The sequence below is a fragment of the Cenococcum geophilum genome, assembly GCF_001692895.1.
Source record: "Cenococcum geophilum 1.58 unplaced genomic scaffold K441scaffold_11, whole genome shotgun sequence".
Classification (NCBI taxonomy): Eukaryota; Fungi; Ascomycota; class Dothideomycetes; order Gloniales; family Gloniaceae; genus Cenococcum; species Cenococcum geophilum.
The window spans coordinates 3,113,086-3,136,261 of record NW_027137569.1 but is presented as its reverse complement, the minus strand read 5'-3'; the positions used below and the strand labels follow the sequence as shown (position 1 = coordinate 3,136,261).

Sequence of the window (23,176 nt, the reverse complement as noted above, 5' to 3'; positions counted from 1 at the left end):
GNTNTNNGNNNNGGNNNGTGGTGTTGTTTTCGCGATTTGGGTGTAAACAAGTCAAACACACGTGATATTCTAACCTGAGGAGGAAGGATCTAAGCCTGTTTCGGGGGGGTGTGCGAGCAGTAATTTGGGGGGTGTGCGCGCAGTAATTAGGGGGTGTGCGGCTAGTAGTGCCCTTAATAAATATAACACTTTCTTAAAAATATTATAAATGAAATACTTTTATATATAAGCAGCTATATTTCAAAATTTATTTAAATGTCTTTAATAGGGGTGGAGTTATAAAAGGTTAAAGTTGGTAGATTTTGATGTGTCTTAGGTGGCTCGACTGGGTGGCTGGCTCGACTGGGTGGCTAAAAACGTTATGTGCCAGGTGGCTGGCTGAACACGTGATTTTTTGTGCTGACCGACGATCAGCCGAGCCTCGAATACCAGTTTAAAGTTGTGCCAGGGTGGTTCATATGTAGGGCGGTAACAACCGGCAGTTATTACGACCACGGGCCCTTCAAGGTGTCGTAAGCTATCATCTCACACTCTACTCAATCAAATACCGTCCTTTATACTTCTGTCGTATACAATCTTTCTTTTCACGAGGAGTTTACTCTGATCACGTATTTACGAGGCCCTAGAAACCTGCGCGCTTATCCGCTGCTCTGGCCGTAACTGCAACTCGCGGTAGAGCGGTCACTCTATTTCCCAAAAGCTGTCCAGTCAATGAAACATGGCCGCATTAGGTTCATACTTCCTTGATCTTGTGTATTCTTTCACAAATTGTATGGTGTGTTTTCCAGGATCACCACAGCTGAAAATCAATAGTCGGAGCTTCAAGATTCTTAGGTTACTTGGAGAGGTGCGTACCAACCCCGTATTCGAGTAATGGAATTTTCTCACATGCCTGGCGCGGAGTCTGACGCATTTGGTGGTGCTAGGGCGGGTTCTCGTACGTCTATCTCGTCCAAGATACTTCGAATCAGCACCTTTTCGCTCTTAAGAAGATCCGATGTCCTTTTGGCCAAGAATCTGTCTCACAAGCCTTGAAGGAAGTTGAAGCATACAGTCTTTTCTCTCCACATCCGAATATCATCCACAGCATAGATTATAGCGTCGCGTCGGACAAATCGGATCCTGGAGCAAAGACAGTATATATACTATTACCTTACTATAGGCGCGGAAATCTGCAGGACATGATCAACGCGAATCTAGTCAATCACACTAAGTTCCCTGAGCGGAGACTTATGGTACTATTTCTTGGAGTGTGCAGAGCACTGAAGGCCATGCATCAATACAAGGTTAAGGGTGAACCGGGAGAGCCAACCGGTCAGAGCAAAGCCAGGAGGGTCAGGCATGAAGCAGCAAGAGCTGATGCTGAAGCTGCAGAGGAGGTAGAGATGAGCGCATCAAGAAGGAGAGGGCCAAGCAGAGAACGAGATCAGGAGGAAAGGGAAGCGGAGCCATTGATGGAAGGCGAGGTTACAATGAGTCAGGAGGGCATATCTCCAGGAGGAGAGAGGGCCTATGCACACCGAGATATTAAGCCAGGTATGGGAAGGTCTTACCGAAAATTTCAGATATGACATCTAATTGAATCCTAGGGAACATCATGATTGCCGATGACGGTAAAACGCCAATTCTTATGGATCTTGGATCGCTAGCACCATCTCCAACACCTATCACTTCACGTTCTCTTGCGCTTGCGGTACAAGATACAGCAGCCGAGCATAGCACAATGCCTTACCGGGCACCTGAGCTTTTCGATGTTAAAACTGGAAGCACCATTGACACAAAAGTCGATATTTGGTCACTCGGCTGCACACTTTACGCCTGTCTTATTGGTAAATCGCCATTTGAAGCCCGTTCTGAAGAGACTGGCGGCAGCCTTAGCTTGTGTGTGCTTGGCGGTGATTGGAGATTTCCTGACGAAATGCCACAGAGAGGCAAGCAGAAGGCACCCACTGATGATGGCATCAATGATGGTGTTAGAGATGTTGTCAGGAGGTGTCTGAAAGTTGAGCCAAGCGAGAGACCTGACGTGGATGAATTGATAACACTAGTGGAGAATGTCATCGCAACCTTTCCTGAGGAAGGATCTGAAGAGTAAAATTGGAGTAATCAACACGATTGACTTGGCGTTTGGGAGGGGCTTAGTTGGTTTGTATGAGTACGTTTCCTCTATGTTCGTGATATGTTTCATAACTTCAGACCTTAGTCACTCTGACTCGAGCTATTGAAAAGACACCATTCCATCCACAACATCTTATAGGTGTGGTGGTAACCTGGGCGAGACCTGCGGACTAGTCCTTTAAATACACAATACTGCGCCTAAGAAATGTACTATGTATGTTAGTATATTAGTACATCGGTACATTCTACGTTCCTATATTCCCACGTTTCTATGTTTTAAACCTATAACGTAACTAGCCATATAACTTAGTTATCCCTCATCCTATAGCTTGATCGGTTCTAGCGCCTCCTATATTATCTTAACCAACCTATTTATATCTCTTCTTAGTAGTCGTACTACTGCCGATATAAGGTCCGTAACACTATCCCCCTCCTCTTTATCTTTATCCTTAAAGATATCTCTTATCTCCAAGTCGCCTATTAGGGTATAGCATTCCCATCTCTAAATTAATAACCTTTATTATTCCTAATGCCTCTTATTAAATATTCTACGTCTAACCGTTATAACTAGCTAGTGACTATTATTCTTTTACTTAGTAAAGTTATGCCATCCTATTCTTATTATAAGGAAAAGAAGTTAGTATACGTTATAATCGCGGCTCTATCCAGTTGCCAACCTTCTTTCTATACTAAGTGTACGCGAGCAAACATGCAATCGTCCTATAATGTTTAATCCGTTTCTAACGCTAAGTATACGCGTCTTATTAATCTTTAAAGTCTCTAACTTCCTTATCTAATCTACTATAGGGTCTTATATTTAATCTAAGGCGTCTCGCCTTAGGAATAAGCTTACTGCTACTTTTGCCAAAGTATAAAAGCTTTATAATAATAGGGAGCGGATTTATACTAAAGAGCAAAAAGTATTTAAAGCTTAATAGACTACTTACGCTTATCTAGTTCGTCTTAAAAAGGGTTATAAAAAGGTACACTTTAAGGAGTAGCGTCTTACTAAGTAAGGTCTCTATAAGCTTAAGGCTAAAAAGGCCAAAAAGAATTCTAATTAGGAAGAGGCGGAAATAACTTATATACTAGTAGCGGATCCCTTAGATAATCTGGCTTATCTATTGCCCTTTACTAATCCCTTTATCTTTAGCTCCTTCTTAATATTACTTAACCCGTTCTCTTCTAATACTCCTATACCTTTTCTATAGCGTTCTTTAGATATCTTAGTAGCTCTTAAGTAGTCTTATTATAGCCTATCCACTTTACTTTATACTATATTTTATTATTAATGTTCTTATAACTAACGATCTTTAAAACTTACTATTTATCTTCCTCTTACCCTCTATATATGTCTACCTTGTAAACTAGTAGCTCTATATCTCTATACGCTGGCTCTAGCATTGCGATATACTATATAGGGTAGATCTTTATTTTCGCTAGTAAGTTATATAACTTCTAAAATCTTAACTATAATTTTAAATAGTCCTAGTCTAATCTAATCTAATTTTTTATATAATAGCCACACTTTATCCCCCTCCTTAAGATCTAGTCCCTTAGATCTCTTAGTGTTATAGTACTTCTTTATCTTTTTTTATACTAATTTCGCTATAAAATAGAGGTCCTTATAAGGTTTTATTAAAGTTTCCATTATCTACTTTACTATTTCACTTATTTTTTTACTTATCTTAGTAATAATAATATTCTAGGCTTATACCCGTAATTTGCCTAAAAATAGTAATATCTCTATGCCTTTCTATGGTATTGTATTATATGCTAACTATATAACTAGTAATAGTAATTATTAATTTAGGTAAGCGGAGGTCGGAGGACAATAGGGTAAACGATATAGTAAAGTAAGTAAATTAAGTAAACTTAATATAATTAATAATAGATATTGTTACGGCTTATATAAATGCCTCTAAACCGAAGCTTATAGAATGCTATATTACAAAGATACTAAGCTAAAGAGATGGAAAAGGGGTCGCTAGGGCCGGTATAAACAAATATATAAGGTGAGCCGCTAAGGCGCTAGCTTTGGGCAGGCTAATTATAGGTTAGCAGAATATAGCAGAATTTAGTAGGTAACGTGCGATAGCGCCATTATATTACCCCCCTCTTTAAAAGAAAGCCTGCCTTTAGGCTTAGTTAAAAATAGGGTAGTACTAGGCTTATAAATATAGGATTATAAAATATAAGACGAGGAGATAAAGGGGATATAAGTACGTCTAGACTAAGTACAAAGGGCAATTATGGGCTAAGTGGAAGCACTAGGCTAAAAAGAGTAGCTATTAAAAGTCTTAGCACGGATCTGGCTAATTAGATAACTTTAACTAGCGGTTAAAGTTCCTAAATTTTTAAAATTTTACGGTATTGGCAGAAAACGGTAGTATATAGTAGAATTTAGTAGATAGCTGCATTAGGGTTTTAGTGCGTTTTTATCCCTATATTCTTCCGGTAACTTATCGTCTTTATTATACTAGCATTTCATCTATTTATCTAGGTACTTTAGGGGTCTAGGCATATTAGGGTATTAATTATAAAACTCTTTAAGCTTTTAGGGGCAGCTTATAAAGTTCTATATATAGTACTAGGTTAGGTTAGGATTATAGCCCTTTTATTAAATATAGTATTTTAGCGTTCCCTATACTATCTTATAGGCCAGTATTTTATTAACCTCCTATTTATTATCACCGTTTACTTAAACTAGTAGGGGAGGCTCGTTCTTTTATCTAGGTAATAGGTTATTTATAGCCTTTTATAACTTATTAAGCAAGAAGATAGTATAAACTTTAATTAAATCTAGGAGCTTTATTTTATATAAGTTGCCTATCTTTTTAAGAACCTTATACGGTCCTACTATCTAGTAGTTTAACTTACGGCTAGGTCGTTTAGTCTTCTAATTCTTTATTATAACCTAGACCATATTACTAGGGGCAAAGTTAGGCTCTTAACGGTGTTTGTTTACCTACTATTTTATTAACCTTTAAGCTTTTTCTAGGTTCTCGCGGGCTACCGTCTAAGCTTCCTCTAATTATTTAGTATACCATTAGGCCTTAGTATAGGATAGCTTCTCTTATACAGTCTAGGGTTCTTTTAGCCTTTTCCAGTTAAAGCTTATATGGGGTAAGTATCCCATTTCTAGCTAAATTAGGGCAAACCCTATAGAGTTATAGGGTAGGGTTACTTACGCGTAGTCTATTAAGGGTAGTAGTTTAGACTAGTTATTCTAAAAATAGGTAATAAAGGGCCTAAGCCTCTAGTCCAGGTACTAATTTATAATCTCCGTTTAACCGTTTATCTAGGGGTAGTAAGCCGTAGAAAGCTTTAGCTTAATGCCTAAGATCTAGGTAAACTTATTCTAGAAGGCTAATATAAACTATAGCCTATAATTAGATATAATAGTATCTAGTAGTCTGTAGATTTAGTAGATATAATAAATATATAGCTAGGCTGCCTCTTTAATATTAATATTCTTATAACAGGGAATTAAGAATAGGCGTTTACTAAAGCGGTTAACTATAACTATAACTATATCATATCTATTATGGTCCCTAAGTAGTTTATAAAAGTCTATAAAGATATACTACTAAGGGCGCTCTAGTATTAGGAGTAGCTTAAGTAATCCTAGGGTCTCATCCTGTAGGATTATAGCTCTCTAGCAGTCTTTATAGTTCCGTATATATTAATTAATATCTATAACTATTCTTGGCTAGTAGTAGCGGTAGTTAATAATTTTATAGGTCTTATTCTTACTAAGTTTTATTTATTTATTTTAATAAATAGCTGTTTCTTATAAAGTAGTAAGGCTCTATTATAATATAAGGCTGCGTAAAGCTAGTTGTTATTATATTTTACTCAATATTAGCAATATTGTGTTGCCGATATATTTCCGATAACCGATATTTTATTGGATCGTAGCGGATCGTATCGGTGCCAGGCCTGATCCACGGAGGGTCTGATCTATGAGATAACAACCTCTTTTGTCTCTTGTCGTTGGGTATATCATCGAACACTTACCAAAAGTTGTGTCCAGCCATAGCCAGCGTTATGTCAACGTCAAATGCCAATGGCTCAACGACATTGCCCGCACAGTCGCTTTGGGCTGATAAATATCGTGGGGTAGGTATGACCGACGTGGGTCTTTGGAGGACTTTGACCGGCACTGGCTGAGTGTCCAAATGCTTCCTTAATCCCTCACCCCATGAAATTAAAATCACACATTTACTGAATATTATCTGTAGGCCACCGTAGAAGATCTGGATCCTCCTCCAGCGCTCTCCTCGAAACCCTCCGACCCCATCTCCCGCGCTCTGATGAGCGCTTTCGAACGCGACTATACACATCTTACCGTGGTTTCTCAAGAGAACCGCGCCCTTCTCGGCTACCTTAGTATTCCCCGACTAAAACAACTGCTGAAGGAAGGGAAAGTCAAGGAAAGCGACCCGGTGGAACAAGCAATGCTAAAATTCAGGCGAAGAGGGAAGGCTTACAAGGTTATCACGATGGACACACCTCTGGAGGATCTCGAGCAGTTCTTTAGCGGTGGAGTTGATGGCAGTGGCCCTCAAGAGTTTGCGGTTGTCACAGATGGCAGCAGGAGGTTCGTTCTGGGTGTGGCCACCAAGGGTGACCTAGATGAATTTGTGCGTCGGCGACCGAATCTCAGCGCTGCCCCAGTCTGATATCCATCCTCAAGGTAGTAGTGAGCTCAATTTCGGGAGGGGGCGAGTCTACCGCTAGTATCTTTTCGGTGAGGAAGTTGTGCATAGCCGCGGCGTTTCGGCGTCCTGGTGGTTATGTCTATCTGGGAGCGTCATTGAAGCCTACGGTTGCGACTACGTTTAATACCCCCATTGAGAGGTTCATTGACAGCTCCGTTTAGAACTACACGGAGTGCTCCATTGAGAAAAGCAACTGTTTATATCTAGAGGCGTGTTACAGTCGCGTCAGAAAAGGATGACCAAATGTCAGAAACCATGACCAACCACAGGAATTTGCTTGCCCCAGCAAGTTCAGACCATAGAATCAATTAGCGGACTTACGTATATCCGCAAGCGGATATCGCTAACCTTTTTTATTAAAAAGTTAATTCTATAGTCTAAGGGACTTTTCTAATATATCTTAAGCGATCTAACTTTATTTATATATAGAGTAGTTACCTTTTTTAACGAAATTAATCTACATCCCTATAGTAGCTATTATCTTAGAAATACCGTTAAATTAATGCGTAGAAGTAGCTCTATAATTAATTAATATATTTACCTTATACACTTCTATAATATCTAGTAGAAAGTGCCGCCAAATAGGCAATATATTAACAATTAAATTGTCTATCCCCATTAAGATAACGCCAGTTAATTAGCGAATGCCTATATAACCGCTATCTAAGGTATTTACTAAGTGGATATCGCGCCTAATTATAAAAGAAGAGCAAATTAGAGTTATTATAAAGTATATACAGGAGTAGCGATAGTTGTTTAACGACCTCTATAGCGTAGCTATAGTCTAGTAGTAAATATATAATGAAACCTTATAGTAAATACTATTGTAGACTTATTAATAGGCGAGGTGTATAGGTAAATATAATAAGATATAACTATGGAGTAAGCGCCTTATAGCTTAACTCTAATTATATTCTAAGATTTACTATAAAGAGAGAAGTATTTAGGGTAGGGGCTATAGTCCTTTAAGTATATAACCTAACTCCTATAAAATATACTAAGTATATTAGTACGTTGGTACGTTCTACGTTCCTATATTCCTATATTTCTACGTTTTAAACTAGTCCTATAACTCATTATATAACTTAGTTACCCCTTATCCTATAGTTTAACTAGTTTTAACGCCTCTTGCGCTTTTACTACTAGTCCGTTTATATCCTCCCTAAATAGTTATATTACTGCCGATATAAAGTTTATAATAAGGGTACTAATTATAGTTTATTAAAAGTGTAAAATAGAGCTTAGTTATAAAGGGATATATATTATATTAACTTTAATTAAATATTAGAGGGTTAAGGAGCCTTTTAGATTTTATAATTAGGTATTGGATTTATTATAAGTATAGGGTAAGCTACTATTACTAGTTTAAGATTCGTATTTAACGAGCTAGGCTTAGAAATAGTTATTTTAATTTCGCTTATAAATAGTATTAATGCTAGGGTCTTCAATATAAGTGTTACGGCGACTTAGTTAATTAAGACTCTAGCACTGTAATACAACGAGCGCAAGCCTATACAATTGGTAGTCTATAGACTCGGATATTAAGATAAGGAGCAGAAGGTAGAAAAGGATATATCTATATACATATGCCAAGGCTTAAGCGAGCCCCCTAAATAAATCCATTACGGTGCCGTAATAATAAGTCCCTTAACGTTATAGAGTTCTTCGCGGATTACTTTAATTAATTGCTAATACTAGGCCTTTAGTGCAGCCTATTACTAGGCTAAGGTTACCTATATTTAATATAGGGGTTTTAAGTTCGTTTACTATTTTAATAGTAGTAGTATAAATATAAAGTAATATAAGGGCGTAAAGAGATATTAGAGTAGATTTAAAGGAATAATATAAATTATATCTAAATCTAAGAATATTTTCTATCTATTAAGTATAACGAAGCCTTATAGGAAATACTACGGTAAACTTGTCAATAGGCTGGGTATATAGGTATAGAATAGTTAACAACGTAAACATAACTAGTGGAGTGGTTTATAAGGGCGTAAAGAGACTTTAGGGAAGATTTAAAGAAATGATATAAATTCTATCTAAATCTAAGGGTATATAGCTCTTGCTAAGAACAAGACGTTACGTAAAGAAGAGAAAGGAATAATAAGAGAATTATATAATTAAATAGTTAGGGGCTTAGTGGTTAATGCGTGCGTATATATACACGCGGTCTTTAACAGACTTTAGTAGAATTTAATTAATCTAGCAGAATTCGGCAGAATTCGGTTAAAGTATTAGAATTTATCTATTAAGTATTTCACTAAGATATTCCTACTATAACTAGGCTAGTCCCGTTATAGTACCCCCCCTTTTAGCTAAAGGTCCAAATAATTTAATTTTAGTTAAGACTTATAACTTATTATATATCGTGTTTTCGCATTAGGTAGCGGTATAGGGTTTTACTAGTTCTAAGCGTTAAATAGGCTAATTAGGATTTTCTATCCCCGGGATAAAAAATCACTATTAGCTTAGTTAAGGTAGTAAGTAAAACTAATATCTTTATAGTAGGTCTTAGTAAGGCAAATCTAACTAATTAGATAACTTTAACTACCGGTTAAAGTTTCTTAATATCTTACGTGTTACGTAATTATATTATAAATATTATAATGTATTTTAAGTTCTTCCTAATTTTAAGCTTCCTACTATTATATTTCGTGTATTTGTATTAGGTAGTAGTTATTTACCTTTATATTATATCTATCTAGCTAAAGTAGGCCGTAAAGGATAGTCCTTATAGAATTCTTTTACTAAGAAAGGCGCGTTGGCTTTAATCTAGTTATAGGTTTCCTAGGTTTATATTTTATATCCTTTTTACTTAATAAGAAGTTTAAATTATTTAGATTATATTTTTTATTATATATTATTAATTAAGTTAATAAAGTAAGAACTATTACCGTTATTAATAATTATAGAAGGTAGCGGCGGCACTTTGCGAGTTAGAGGTTTACCTTTTAAAGGTTATAGTAAGTTTATATAAAACGTTAGATATATTTTTATCTTAGTTAGCAGTTTAAGCTTATAAGCGTATAGGCTTAGTTTTTTTCAATTTAGTATAGACCTATAAACTTCTAGTCTAGTTCTTTTAAGGGTTATTAAGTCTTTAGGTTTTATATATTTAGGTAAATTATATTACCTTCCTTAAAGTCCTATGTAAAAGCTTATCCTTTATTTATATGCTATTCCTATACTATTTAAGTATACGCTAATTGGCTTTATAATAGTTCCGTTAACTACTTTATTTAATTAGCAAAGTTATACACATTAATTAGTTAAATCCTCTTAATTATAGGTCCTATTATATTAATTTTAGGTTATAGTTTAAATCTAAGTTAAGGGTCTTATCCGTAGGTTGCGTAAAACGGCGTTACGCCTATTAATTTATTTCTTGTATTATTTATAGTAAACTTAGCTAAAGGTAGCTACTTTTCCTAGTTATTTTATAGGTAGGAGCAGTATATTTATAGGTATTATTCTATAATTACGTTTACAATTTTAGTTTAACTATTTATCTGTAGATAAAATGTAGTTAAAAGTTGTATTTATATACTTAATTGTTTATATAGGGCTTACTAGAAATCTAAAATAAACTAGCTTTCGCGGTTAGATATTATTAAATTAAAATGTCTATATAGCTTAAAGATGTACTTAATAAAAATTTTAGCTACTAATATTGTATTAATTAAGTCTATAGGAATTATATATTACATTTTTATAAAACGGTTAGTAACTACTATAACATTCGTAAACCTATTACTATTAGGTAGATTAACTATAAAGTTAATTAAGATATCTTGCCATCTTTGCATTAGAATTAGCAACGGTTAAAGTACTTCTTATTTCTTTATATAAGAGGTTTTCCTACGCACGTATATTCTATATACTTAAATGTATTTTTATATATAGTTATATATTATATGCCAGTAATATACTTATTAAATAATCTTATAGGTCTTTATATAGCTAGGATGCCCTACTATAAGGGAATTATATACAAATTTAAGTATTTTAAATTATAAGGGTTTGGAATTTAGGACTACTATCTTCTATTAATAGTATAACCGATTATTACGGATTTTGCATTTAGTAAGTATAATATCCTTATATTGCCGTTTTCCTATTTAAATTGCTTTTATTATATCTACTATTTAGGGGTCGTTCTTATATTTATACTTTATTAATTTATTAATTTCTATATCCTACTTATTAATTTCTAATTTATTCCTATTAAGCTTTGCGTTTAGAAATATAGGGCGTAGTTTCTTAAAGCATTTAGGGGTAGTAGAATTTATAATTAATTTATAATCTATTCGTTAGAGGCGTTTATAAATAAGTCCTATAATTATTACGCTAATAAGTTAGGCTTCTAATTAAGTTTACTAGGTTAGTATATAATCTTAAAGTTAAATTGTAAAGGTATTCGGCCTAATAAATTTAGCGCTATATTAATTGCTTTATAGTTATAAAGTACTATAGGTTTTTATAGTCNNTTAATACGCGTATTANNAANAANAATNCTTTAAGTTNTNNNCGCNATTNTTTAAAGCATCTAATAATTATAAGCAGTTCCTTATTATATATCTTATAGTTTAATTTAGTAGGGGTAAAAGTTTCTAGGGGAGAAAGGCTACTAGGCGCAGCTCGCCGTTCTTATTATATTATAATAATATTCCTCCTAGTATATAATTAGATAAGTCTATTTTAATAATATATTTAAGGTCTAAATTAAAGTAGATAAGAATTAGAGTAGTTATAAAATAATATTTTAGGTCGTTAAAAGCTTATTTATATTTAATAGTCTATTTAAATCTTATATTCTTCCTTATTAAGTTTACTAATAGCCAAATAATTTTTAAGAAGTAATTAATAAATTAATAGTAAAAATTTATAAATCCTAGAAATCCTTAGATATCTTATATACTACTAGGACTTTCCTAGTTTATAATTACAGCGATTTTCTTAGGGTCTATTTTAATTCCGTTATAGGATATAATTAGGCCTAAGTATATAACTTTAGACGTATAGAACTTGCATTTCTTAATATTGCATTATAAGCCTGCGTTTTATAGGCGTTTAAGGACCATTTAAATATACTTTTAATACTTAAAAAGCGAAGATAAATAAATAAAGATATTATTAATATACGCGGGAATAAATATATTAAGGAATTTGTAAAGCGTATTATTAATATATTCCTAAAACGTACTAGGACCGTTCTTTATACTAAACGGCATTACTAGGTATTTAAAAAGTCCCTATTATATATGGAAAGCTATATACTTCTTATCTCCTTTCTAAATACAGATTTAATTAAAGGCAGTAACTATATTAAGCTTTATAAAGTATCGTGCTTTTACTAAGTAGTTAAGCGTTTCTTAAAGCAAAGAAATTGGATATTAGTTTAAATTATAATTATATTTAGGGCTTAATAATTAATATAGAACCTTAAGCCTCCTTTAGGTTTCTTAATAAATAGTATAGGTAAGGTAAATAGTAATTAACTAGGGCAAATAAATCCTTTCTTTAGGTGCTCTTTAAGGTATTATTATATTATAAGCAGCTCTTCTCGCGATATACCGTATAATAGGCCAAACTTTAGTATTATACTAGGTTTAAGTTCTATTTTAAAATCGTGCTTATCTTAATATACGGGTAGTTAGTTTACGAATTGTTTCTTAAATATATTAATTAGATTATAATATTCTTTAGGTATAAGAGGTTAGGGGTTAATATATTACTTTAGTTTTAACGCCTTCTTAATATCTTCTAGTATTATAGTAAAGATCTTATAATCTTGTTTTCTTACTAATAAATAAAAGGGTGCGGCTTATACTATATAAATTTTAAGGGGTTTTAATATATTATCTTCGCATTCTTTACTATAATTAATAGTTATAACTTTATTATATTAGTTTAAGGTTTATAGTAAGGGCAATTTATATTATATTAAATTTAAATAGTTATATATATATTTGTAGGGTAAGTAGTATTTTAAGTAATAACTTTAGTAGTAGGTTGTATAAAATTTTAATATTTCTTTAACCTAGTGTCACGGGACGGGGTAGTGGCTACAAGACGTATGTATTCGAGGAGTCTATAAGACGTTACGCGATCGATCGTAAGGGTTAAGGGCGTAAGGAGGTGATATACCTACGCGTAGCTGATATAAGCTGTACGCGAGGTGTACGTAAGAGCACGGGGCTCTCCTATGGAGGCCCCTGCGGTGGGGTTCCGTAACACTACCCCCCCTCTTATAGAGGCGGAGCTCCGGCGACGCTGTGGTTACTATGTACATATAGAAGGGACACTTAGGGTATAGAAAAGAAGAAAAAGGGGGGTATTACTAAAGGCTTAAAACAACGTTATGTAATAAGGCTTAGCATCTAAGAATCCGACTAATTAGATAACTTTAACCGCCGGTTAAAGTTCCTAGACATCTTAATAATATTCCGGTTACGTAATTGTACTTTGCCGCAATCTAACAGCAATCTAATGGTAATTTGCCCCTACGTAGTAATATATAACGGTTTAACTCTATAAGGGCTCCCATAGAGGATTAGGTATAAAATCTCTGCTTAGGCCCAGTTTCTATAGGTTTGCGTAGTAAAAGTCGCTAATTAGATCCTTTGCATTTTTAAAGTCTTCCTATAGTTACCATTTTGGCTAATCTATGTCGAATCCTGTGTATATAGCTCTATAGTAGAGCCGTCGTCCTCTACCTTTACTAAAGTATTTAGAGTTAATAATTCGTTTAACGGTCCACTCCTTATAGTTCTTGTCTTTATTTTTATCTCGGATTAGTACTAGTAGGGGTTTAGGCTGTATCTGCCCTAGTAAGGGGTTAGGCTGGTGAAGGTGTAGTAGCTATAGGTAAAATATAGGCCATATCCCGCGGGTGGCTAGGGTAGGCAAAAGCTCTAGCTCGTATGCGGCTCCCCTATTAATGACTTGTTTAATTGAGTAGAGGCTAAGGTTTTTATAATTAAGTGACTTTATAGGCCTCTGCGTAGAGATATTGTGTATATCTAGCTATACCTAGTTACTAACATGTATTTCCGGTGGTGGCGTTTTATAACGGTTAGCAAAGTAGGCCTACTTTACTTAAGCCTAGGCTATTTCTCCCTTGTAGTAGTTAAGTAGATTTTTTATACGGTCTATATACTAGTTAGTAAGTAGTATTTTAAGGCGTTTTCTATATGGCAGTTTTTTATTAATAGGTTTTGGTAGTTCTATGCCGGATTAGGGGTAATATCCCTTATTCGCGAAGAATGGGGTAAGTCCTATAGTAGTTAAGACGTAGTTATTCGCTGCGAATTCACCTAGTAGGAGGTGATCTACCTAGTTATCTTAACTATAGGCAACTACCTATTATAGGTACGCTTTTATGCTAGCATTAGCGTTTTCTAGTTACCTAGCAGTTTCGTAATAGAAGGATATAGATATCTTAACAAAGATGCTAAGGCGTTAGCAGATTCGTCTCTATATATTAGAGCCAAACTATATGCCTTAGTCGGACGTAATTAAGTTAGGTAACCTATATAATCGGTAGATTTCGTAAAGGAAGGTGTTAGTAACGTCACTAACGGCTACGCCTTCAGTTGGGATATAGTGGCGCTCTTTTATAAGTCGGTATATTATTATAAGGATATTTTTATAGGTACGGCCATATCGCTTACAGGGTGGTAGGTTAATAACGAAATCTATAGCGATATCTACCTATTATCGTATAGGTACTAGTAGAGGGTGTAGTAGTCCTTAGTACTTTATATTAAAGGCCTTAGCGCGCTTATAACCGTAATAGGCGCCTATAAAGCGTTTAACTAAGTCTATTATTTTAGGCTAGAAGTAGTATTGGCTAAGAAGCTTATAGGTTCCTTTTTTACCTAGATAGCCGCTTAATCGGAGGTCGTGGGCTATTTAGATTAGTTGCCGTTGTAGATTTTCTAAGTTAGGGATAAATAGACGGCCTCTATAATAGAGCCTGTTCTCTTTTACTTTTAAGGCTGCTATATTAATCTGGCCTAAGCTTTAGAGTTTAGTTAGCAGCGTATGGGCGCTAGCGGTCTTTACGGCAATAAGTTAATATAGTAATAGGTTAATAGAGGTGTTATATGCCGTAGTAATAAGCTCATTAATTTTGGGAGGTAATTCTAGTTCTATAGTGTGGAGCTAAGGTATAGTTGGCTTTATTATAGGTAGTATACCTAGGGCTAAATTCCGTGCTTTTAGGATCGTTTATTATTGGAACTGGTTATAGGGGTTATCTTTAGACTAAGGAAGGTCTTATAAGCGGCGTATTAGGCTATTAGGCTTAGTACCTTATACTTTTGGCCTATATACAATTTTGAAGTTAAAACTAGAGAGGAACTCGTTCCAGCGTACTTGGCGTTAGTTTAGCTATTTTATAGTTATAAAGTACTTAAGGTTACGATAATCCGTAAGGACTTTAGTTAGCTAGTTAGGTTCTGCTAAGAAGAGTTCTGGTTAGAATTCCTTAAACGCTTATATAATTATAAGAAGTTCCTTATTATAGATCTCGTAGTTATATTTTTGTGGTGTAAGCTTAGATAAATAGAATGCGACTAGGTAGAGGAGACCGTTATTACCTATCTGGAAAAGGACGCCTGCGTTAACGTGGTCTAAGGAGTTAATCTTAAGATAGAGTTATCGTCCTAGTATAAAGTGAAATAGAATAGGTGCTTTGGTAAAAGTATCTTTAAGGTCTTAGAACGCCTTTTTGTATTTAGGCGTCCAGATAAAACGTAGATATGTTTTTCTTCCTTTTACGGAAAGGCCCTTTATTCACATTATTGCTATAAGTAGTGCTATAACACCTAAGAAGTTGTATATAAATTTTTAATAGAAGTTGGTAAAACCGAGGAAAGCTTATACATCTTTAATGCAGTTAGGGGTTTGCTATTTGGTAATTATATATACCTTTTTAGGGTCCATACGGACACCCTTAGTAGTAATAATTAGTCTAAGGTATTTTACTTCTATGACTAAGAATTCGCACTTCTTTAAATTAATGTAAAGTCCTACGTCCCTAAGGCGCTGTAGGACCTTTTAAACGTGCTTAGTATACTTAAAAGGGTTATTGCTGTAAATAAGTATATCGTCCAGGTATACAGAGCAGAAGTCATTAAGGTAGTTCCGTAAGGCGTTATTAATATAGCTTTGGAAGCTGCCTAGGCCGTTATATACGCTAAAGGGTATAATAGTATATTCGAATTGGCTAAAGCGTGATGCGAATGCGGTTTTCTATTTGTTACCTTCTTGTATTTAGAGGCGGTTAAAGGTGGCGATAATATCGAGCTTAGTATAGATTTTGGCTTGGTTAAGCCGCTTAAGAGTCTTACGTATAAGTAGTACGGGGTATTAGTTCTTAATTGTGATAGCGTTAAGTCCTCTATAGTTAATATAGAATTAAATACCTCCTTCTAGCTTCTTAGTAAGGAGGATGGGGGCAGCTACTAGGGATATACTAGGGCGAATAAACCCTTTGTTAAGGTGTTCGTCAATATACTTTTTAATAACTAGAAGTTCGTCTTTTAATATTAAGTAGGGTCTCTTATAGGGTGGCGTTTTTCCTTATTTAATATTAATGGTATAGTTATTAGGTTAATATAGGGGGAGTGTATCTACGCTCTTTTATAAGTATACGTTAATAAAGTTATAGTACCTCTTAGGGAGGAGCTTGCGGAGTTCCTTATTGGTAAGTCCTTTTTTAAGCTTTATAAACTTCTTAAAGTCTAAAGGTAAAAGTCCGTAGAGTTTTATAGGGGCATCGTTTTCTAAAAGGTTAACTATATCTATCCTATTACTATAGAGGACGTGGTCCTATTCTTTATTAAGCTTATATAGTTATAATCGGAAAGCTGCGGTAACAATCTAGCCTTTCCTACGTGCTATGCGGTAGAAGGCCGCGGCACTTATATAGTGGTAGTTAGTTATAGGTAGGGTAATAAGGGGTTCCTTAGGTTGGTATCCTGGGGAGTAGATAGAGGCGGCTAGGCTATGTCCTAGGCAGGTCTCTCTATAGTATTTAGAGTTAAAGGTTACTTCTCTCTTTTTCCAGTTAATGGCGGGGTTATATTATTTAAGCTAGTTCATTCCAAGGATAATAGGGTAGTTAGTAAGTGGTATAATATAGGCCTAGAGTTCTTCCTGGTGCCTATTTATATCTAGGTGGAGTTATACTATGTGGGTAATCTTCTATGCGGTATAACTACCGTCGGCGAGTTGTAGGGCATAGGCTTTAGTAAGGGGTAAGGTAGGTAGGTTATAAGTACGTATAAATTAGGTATCTATAAATTTATTAGTAGCTCCGCAATTAATTATAGAACGGCTTTTATATTGTTTTTTAGCAGTAGTTCCTATTACGGGTAAAACTATTTATTTCCGTCTATTTATTTTTACTAAGTTATCTATTAAGTAGGCCGATATATAGATCCCCTTATTATTAGGGCGTCCTAACCTGCGACTTAGGGCTGGGACTTAGCGTTTTCCGTTTCCGTATCTAACTTTACCGCTATTACTACGTCTTCGTCTTATATAGTAGTAGCACATAGCGACGTATTTAGTGTTTAAGGTACTAGGTTAGGTATTAGGCGGCGGCTGCTAAACCTAGCTATTAGGCAGTTTGGGCTATAGCTGTAATAGCCTTCTTAATAATATCTATAGCAACGCTTTAGCTTTTAGAGTAGCTCGCGTTCTCCGTCTAGTAGCTTTTACGGGAAGGTTGGTATGGAAAGGTCGATATTAGGACTAGTAGTATTGCTTAGGGTAGTGGGCGTTAGTGGTTTAGTAGGTCCGGGGGGCTTCTATAGGGAGGTCTTTAGGTAGGGGTTTGCAGTAGCAATCTAATTTAGTCGTCATTTAATCTTCCGTATAGCTGCTACCATATTATAAACATTATTATAGTTGTGGCTGGCGGCTACGTGATTAAGGTAATAAGTAACTTTTTTAAGGAGATCTTTTTAGTCTTTAGTATTGTCTTAGGCGAGGGCTCCGGTATATTCCTGGAATTTAATATAGAACTTATTAAATAATTTAGTAGGGCTTATCTTTAGGGCATATAGTTTAGCTCGGTTAGTGGCTAGTAGGTTATAGTTACGGTATATTAGGTTGAGATTATTAAGGACTTTTTAGTAGGACTGCCACTTCTAGGGGCTATTGGTCTCCTATTAGGCGAAGAGTCTATTAAATAGTATACCCTTTATTCGCCCGATAATGTAGCCAATCTTAATATCTTTTATAGGAAAAAGGCAGGCGCTCTAAGTTAGTTTCTTACGGATTTGCATCTTCTAGTAGCTATATTCTTTATAGTCTCCCTAGAAAACTAGGGGATTAGGGTAACGTGTATTAGACCCTACGGTAGCAGCTTAGGTTCGGTCATTATAGCTTTTATTGTCGCTTTAGTAGGGGTTCTTATTAAGTAAGGCTGCTTGGCGCTAACCCTCTATTAAGCGTTAAGTAGGTAAAGTTACTAGGGGTGTAGAGACTTAAGTGGCGTTATATGCAGTAGAAAGGTATCTGGCGTTATTATAAATGTGCTCGTTAAGCTAAGATTATAGGTATTTAATTATGCCTTCTCTTTTAGTAACTGTAGCAATAAGTATGATTTTAGCCTTCTTTAACTATTAGATGTCGCGTTTAGATACGTAAAGGTCGTCTTTAGTTTCTTAACACGTGTTATTAGCGAGCGCCTCGCGAGCTTATAGGTCTTGGATGATATCGCGATCTTAGGTAGTACGCATCTCGGCTTATATAAGCTTTAGGTAGTAGTTCTATAGAAGGCGATAGTATTTATCGGGTTCTCGTACTACCATTTTTGCGAACGTCTCGGCGTCTCGTATTTTAATTTTAATAGGTAGTAGCCCTTTCGCTTACTTATTTGTAGTTATATAGTTAATAAAAAATAAGACATTATTAGTGTCTATCTCCTTAGGGGTTAAGGCTAGGGCTAATAAATTAAATTCTCCTGGGATTGATTGGCGTCGTAGGTTAAGTGTAGGTATTGGATTATTCTTTAGGTTTAATATAGTAGCTAGTAAGGAATATTATCTTACTATTATGGGTTCCTTGGAAGTATAAAGTAAGGTAACTTATAGGTACGCTACTTCTAGCAGCGCCTATAGTATTATAGAGACGTAGAATTGGTTGTAGGCTAGGTGTTAGTGGTAAAAAGGCGCAACGTAATGTTATGGGACGGGGCAGTGGCTATAAGACGTATGTATTCGAGGAGTCTATAAGACGTTACGCGATCGATCGTAAGGGTCAAGGGCGTAAGGAGGTAATATACCTACGCGTAGCTGACATAAGCTGTACGCGAGGTGTACGCGAGAGCACGGGGCTCTCCTATGGAGGCCCCTGTGGTGGGGTTCCGTGACACCTAGCTAATTAAAGGGTTATATTGTTTTAGCTATCCGTATCTAAGTATTACTTTATAATACTTTAAAGGTATTATAAATAGGGAAATATATTTAAGGTATTTGCTTATCCGCATCTTTATAAGAGCGTAATGCGTTAGTTTACTATATCTTAAAGGCTTACCATTAAAGCCTTATAGGCCTTAGGGCTTATTAAGTTTCTTTAAATTTAAGTGTTAAGTTTTTGTGTAGTTTATATTAATAAAGCCTATACTAATAGCTCCGCTATCTATAAGGATTTATACTTCTTTTTATTTTCTAAGTATTTAAATTTCGCTAAGTATATTAAGGGAGTTATGTTATATATTAGCGCTAAAAGAGCCTGGACACTTATACTCTTCCACTTTTTATTTTAAGGCGCGACTTAGCCCTAGGATAATTTGTTTTCTAAATTAACTAAAGATAAGATGCTTTATAGCAACTAAGTATAATTTATAAAATAAGTGCGACTTAAGGATTAAGAGGAGCTATAGTAGACCTTTTTAAAAGGGTAAGTTTGGCAATCCCTTTAAATATATCCCTTTTTTCCATATCTAAAATATTCTCTATTTACGGCTTATATTCTTTATTTATTAGTTCCTAAGGGTATATAGGATTAAGTAGCGTTAAGGTCTATAGGGTTATATATAGGGCTTTTAGGTTTTAGAGATGGATCGCGCTTTAAAGTATATACTAGTTTTATAGAGTTTTAAATATAAGGTGTAGTTAGCTTTAGGGAATAAGTCTATTTATTATATTAAAGGTCCTTATTAATTTGTTAATATATTATAGTAAATTTAGGTAAGTCCTTTAGCAGTTCTCTACCTACTAACTATACTTTAATTTTATCNNAAATAGCTTAATNGAGNGNANTAACTCTAGCGGCTTNATTCNAATCTAGTTTANTAATAANGNCTAAAAATTCNNAAAAGAAGCTAGTAAAGTCTCGGTTCCGTTATTATAGGTTTTTAAGTTTAGTAATAGCTGTGTATTTATAGCTAGCGTTATTATATATTCGTTCTAGTAGAAAGATAAAGATTTTAAAATTAATAAAGGTGCTATTATAGAAGAGTAGGTCTATAGTTTATGTCACGGCACTGACCTGACGCGTTGTTATGGCTCGTGTACGCGTATGCATAAGTACGGACCTGACCCCTGAGCGACGTGTATATATACCGCCTCACCTCCTACATAGATCCTCACACGACATCGTTTGTCAATCATATACAGTCACCTCGTACATCGTACCTTGACAGTCCGCACGTACTATGACAGTATGTCGTGTCATACCTTACGCCCCTAGTAGGGCTTTGTTTCCACCGTTCCAAAGCTACGTTTTAAAGCTACGACCCTACCCCGGGCGGGATTCTTACCCCCGTTCTACGTCAATGCGACCTAATAAAATCTCTGTTAAATCTATTTGAGTACCTAAGCTAATCTCTCCTCTTTAAGTTTCTAAGCTGGTAGCAGGGAGACACCCTGCGGGCTATAGTTTCTCTTTTTAGTCTCTAAGTTTCCTAGGCCGGCAGCAGGGAGACACCCTGCGGGTTATAGTTTCTCTATCTTAGTCTCCGAGTCTCCGTATCTAGCTATGCTTCTACTTTATGTCCCAAGTTTCTAAAGCTGGCTGCAGGGAGACACCCTACGGGCTATGTCCTCGTGTCTTAATTACAGTGTAAGACTATAGGTTACGATCTCGTCTCTCCGTCTCCTTGTCTCTCCGTCTTCAAATTCGTATAGATAGTACTTTAAGTTTACCGCGACAAGAATCTACGTTTTAACCTTAATCTCCGTAACCCCCGAGCCTTTCGAGTCTACACCTTAACCTTAATCTCCGCACCCCGAGCCTTTTAAGTGTCAACATCCGCCATACACCCCATAGATAAATTTTCTCCCGTCTCCTTTGTTTTACCCCTTTACCTTCGGCTTTATTTAGTACTCAAGATAAGCACTAGCGGAGAGCGATGTAGTAGGGATATAGGTAGGAGGGTCTAAGGACTGTAAGGACGAGGACCTTTATAGACTGGAAGGACAAGAACCTTTAAGGACTGGAAGGATGAGGATATATGGTCTATTTTTTTTACCTGTGTTTTTACTGCCGTTACTTAGCTCACAGGAGCTCGCCTTGTTGGGGAGGGATATACTGTCACGGCACTGACCTGACGCGTTATTATGGCTTGTGTACGCGTATGCATGAGCACGGACCTGACCCCTAAGCGACGTGTATATATACCGCCTCACCTCCTACATAGATCCTTACACGACATCGTTTGTCAATCATATACAGTCACCTCGTACATCGTACCTTGACAGTCCGCACGTACTGTGACAGTTTATATAGCGTCTTTACTTAAATAAGACATTCTATAGCTAATCTTGCTAGCTTTAATAGGGTATTAGTTATAGTTTATTAAAAGTTTAAGACAGAGCTTTTTAAATTTCGTAGTAGGTACTAGGTTTATTATAGGTATAAATTAAGCTACTATTACTAGTTTAGGGTTTATATTTAATAGGCTAGATTTATATATAGTTATTTTAATTTCGTTTATAGGTGTTACTATTAGGGTCTCTAATATAAGTATTTTAAGGTTACGGAGTTCTTTGCGAATTGCTCCTATTAATTACTAATGCTAAGCTTCTAATGTCGCTCGCTATTAGGCCAAAGTATCCGTAAAGGACTGTTATATTATAGTTAACTATTCCCTAACTAGGGCTATAATGCTTATAGTTAACGCGGTAGGTTCGAGTTTATTTACTATTTTAATAGTAATTATTTTAATATAACGTAATATAAGAGCGCGGAGAGACTTTAGGGAAGATTTAAAGAAATAATATAAATTCTATCTAAATCTAAGGGTATATAGCTCTTGCTAAGAATAAGACGTTACGTAAAGAAGAGAAAGGAATAATAAGAGAATTATATAATTAAATAGTTAGGGGCTTAGTGGCCGATGCGTATATATATACACACGCGGTCTTTAATAGACTTTAGTACAATTTAATTAATCTAGCAGAATTTAGCAGAATTTAGTTAAAGTGTCGGAATTTATCTGTCGAGTGTTTTACTAAGACATTCCTACTATAACTAGGCTAGTCCCGTTACATAGTTGCCTAATAAATTAACTCTAATTATATTCTAAGATTTACTATAAAGAAGAGAACTATCTAAGTAGGGACTATAGTTCCTTAAATATACAATATTGCGCCTAAGAAATACTAAGTACGTAAGGTACGTAAGGTATATAAGTAGATCTTATAGATTCCACAGATTAATAGATCTCCTCCTATAACTTATTATATAACTTAACTTACTCCTTATCCCATAGTTTAACTAATTTTAGTACCTCCCGTGCTTCTACCACTAGTCCATTTATATCTCTCCTTAGTAGTGCTACTACTGCTAATATAAGGTCCATAACACCATCCCCCTCCTTTTTATCTTTGTCCTTAAAGATATCTTATATCTCTAAGTCATCTATTAGAGGTATAGTATTCCCATATTTAATTTAATAACCTTTCTTATTATTTATTATACCTAAGGCAATTTTTTTTATCTACTAATCGTTATAATTACGTAGTACTTAAGATTCTTTCTTTTAGTAAAGTTATACTGTCTTACTCTTATTATATAAAGAAGAAGTTAGTATATATTGCGATCGCGGCTTCGTCTAGTCGCTAACCCTCTTCTTATACTAAGTGTACAAAATCCAACATAAGGTTGTCTTGTAATATTCAATCTGTCTCTAACGCTAAGTATACGCGTTTTATTAGTCTTTAAAGTCTCCAACTTCCTTATCTAATTTGCTATAGGGTCCTATGTCTAATCCAAGGCTAAGAAGCTTAAGGACTCTCTTATTATAGCTTGCGATAAACTTTATTATTCCTTTAAAGAGTTTACTCGTCTTATAGAAGCCTAGCGTCGCG

At 35.2% G+C, this 23,176-nt stretch overlaps 3 protein-coding genes across 3 annotated transcripts; 2 read left to right on the top strand and 1 right to left on the bottom strand.

Annotated features, from left to right (window-relative positions):
* Positions 1–718: 718 nt before the first annotated feature.
* On the top strand, positions 719–2,095 carry K441DRAFT_549687 (serine/threonine kinase 16; the record flags this gene model as incomplete). The annotated part of the gene is made up of 3 exons (XM_067643021.1): positions 719–847; positions 927–1,536; positions 1,590–2,095. The coding sequence occupies 3 exons, from the start codon at positions 719–721 to the stop codon at positions 2,093–2,095; spliced, it is 1,245 nt and encodes a 414-aa protein (XP_067506645.1).
* A 3,971-nt stretch (positions 2,096–6,066) lies between these two features.
* Positions 6,067–7,305, top strand: K441DRAFT_656552 (uncharacterized protein). Its single transcript, XM_067648028.1, has 2 exons — positions 6,067–6,764; positions 6,818–7,305. Exons 1-2 carry the CDS (start codon positions 6,435–6,437, stop codon positions 7,001–7,003), a joined length of 516 nt encoding a protein of 171 aa, XP_067506644.1. The 5' UTR covers positions 6,067–6,434; the 3' UTR covers positions 7,004–7,305.
* A 13,895-nt stretch (positions 7,306–21,200) lies between these two features.
* Positions 21,201–21,542, bottom strand: K441DRAFT_656550 (uncharacterized protein; the record flags this gene model as incomplete). The annotated part of the gene is made up of 3 exons (XM_067648027.1): positions 21,494–21,542; positions 21,337–21,428; positions 21,201–21,250 (listed from the first exon to the last, which is right to left on the bottom strand). The coding sequence occupies exons 1-3, from the start codon at positions 21,517–21,519 to the stop codon at positions 21,204–21,206; spliced, it is 165 nt and encodes a 54-aa protein (XP_067506643.1). The 5' UTR covers positions 21,520–21,542.
* Positions 21,543–23,176: the final 1,634 nt, after the last annotated feature.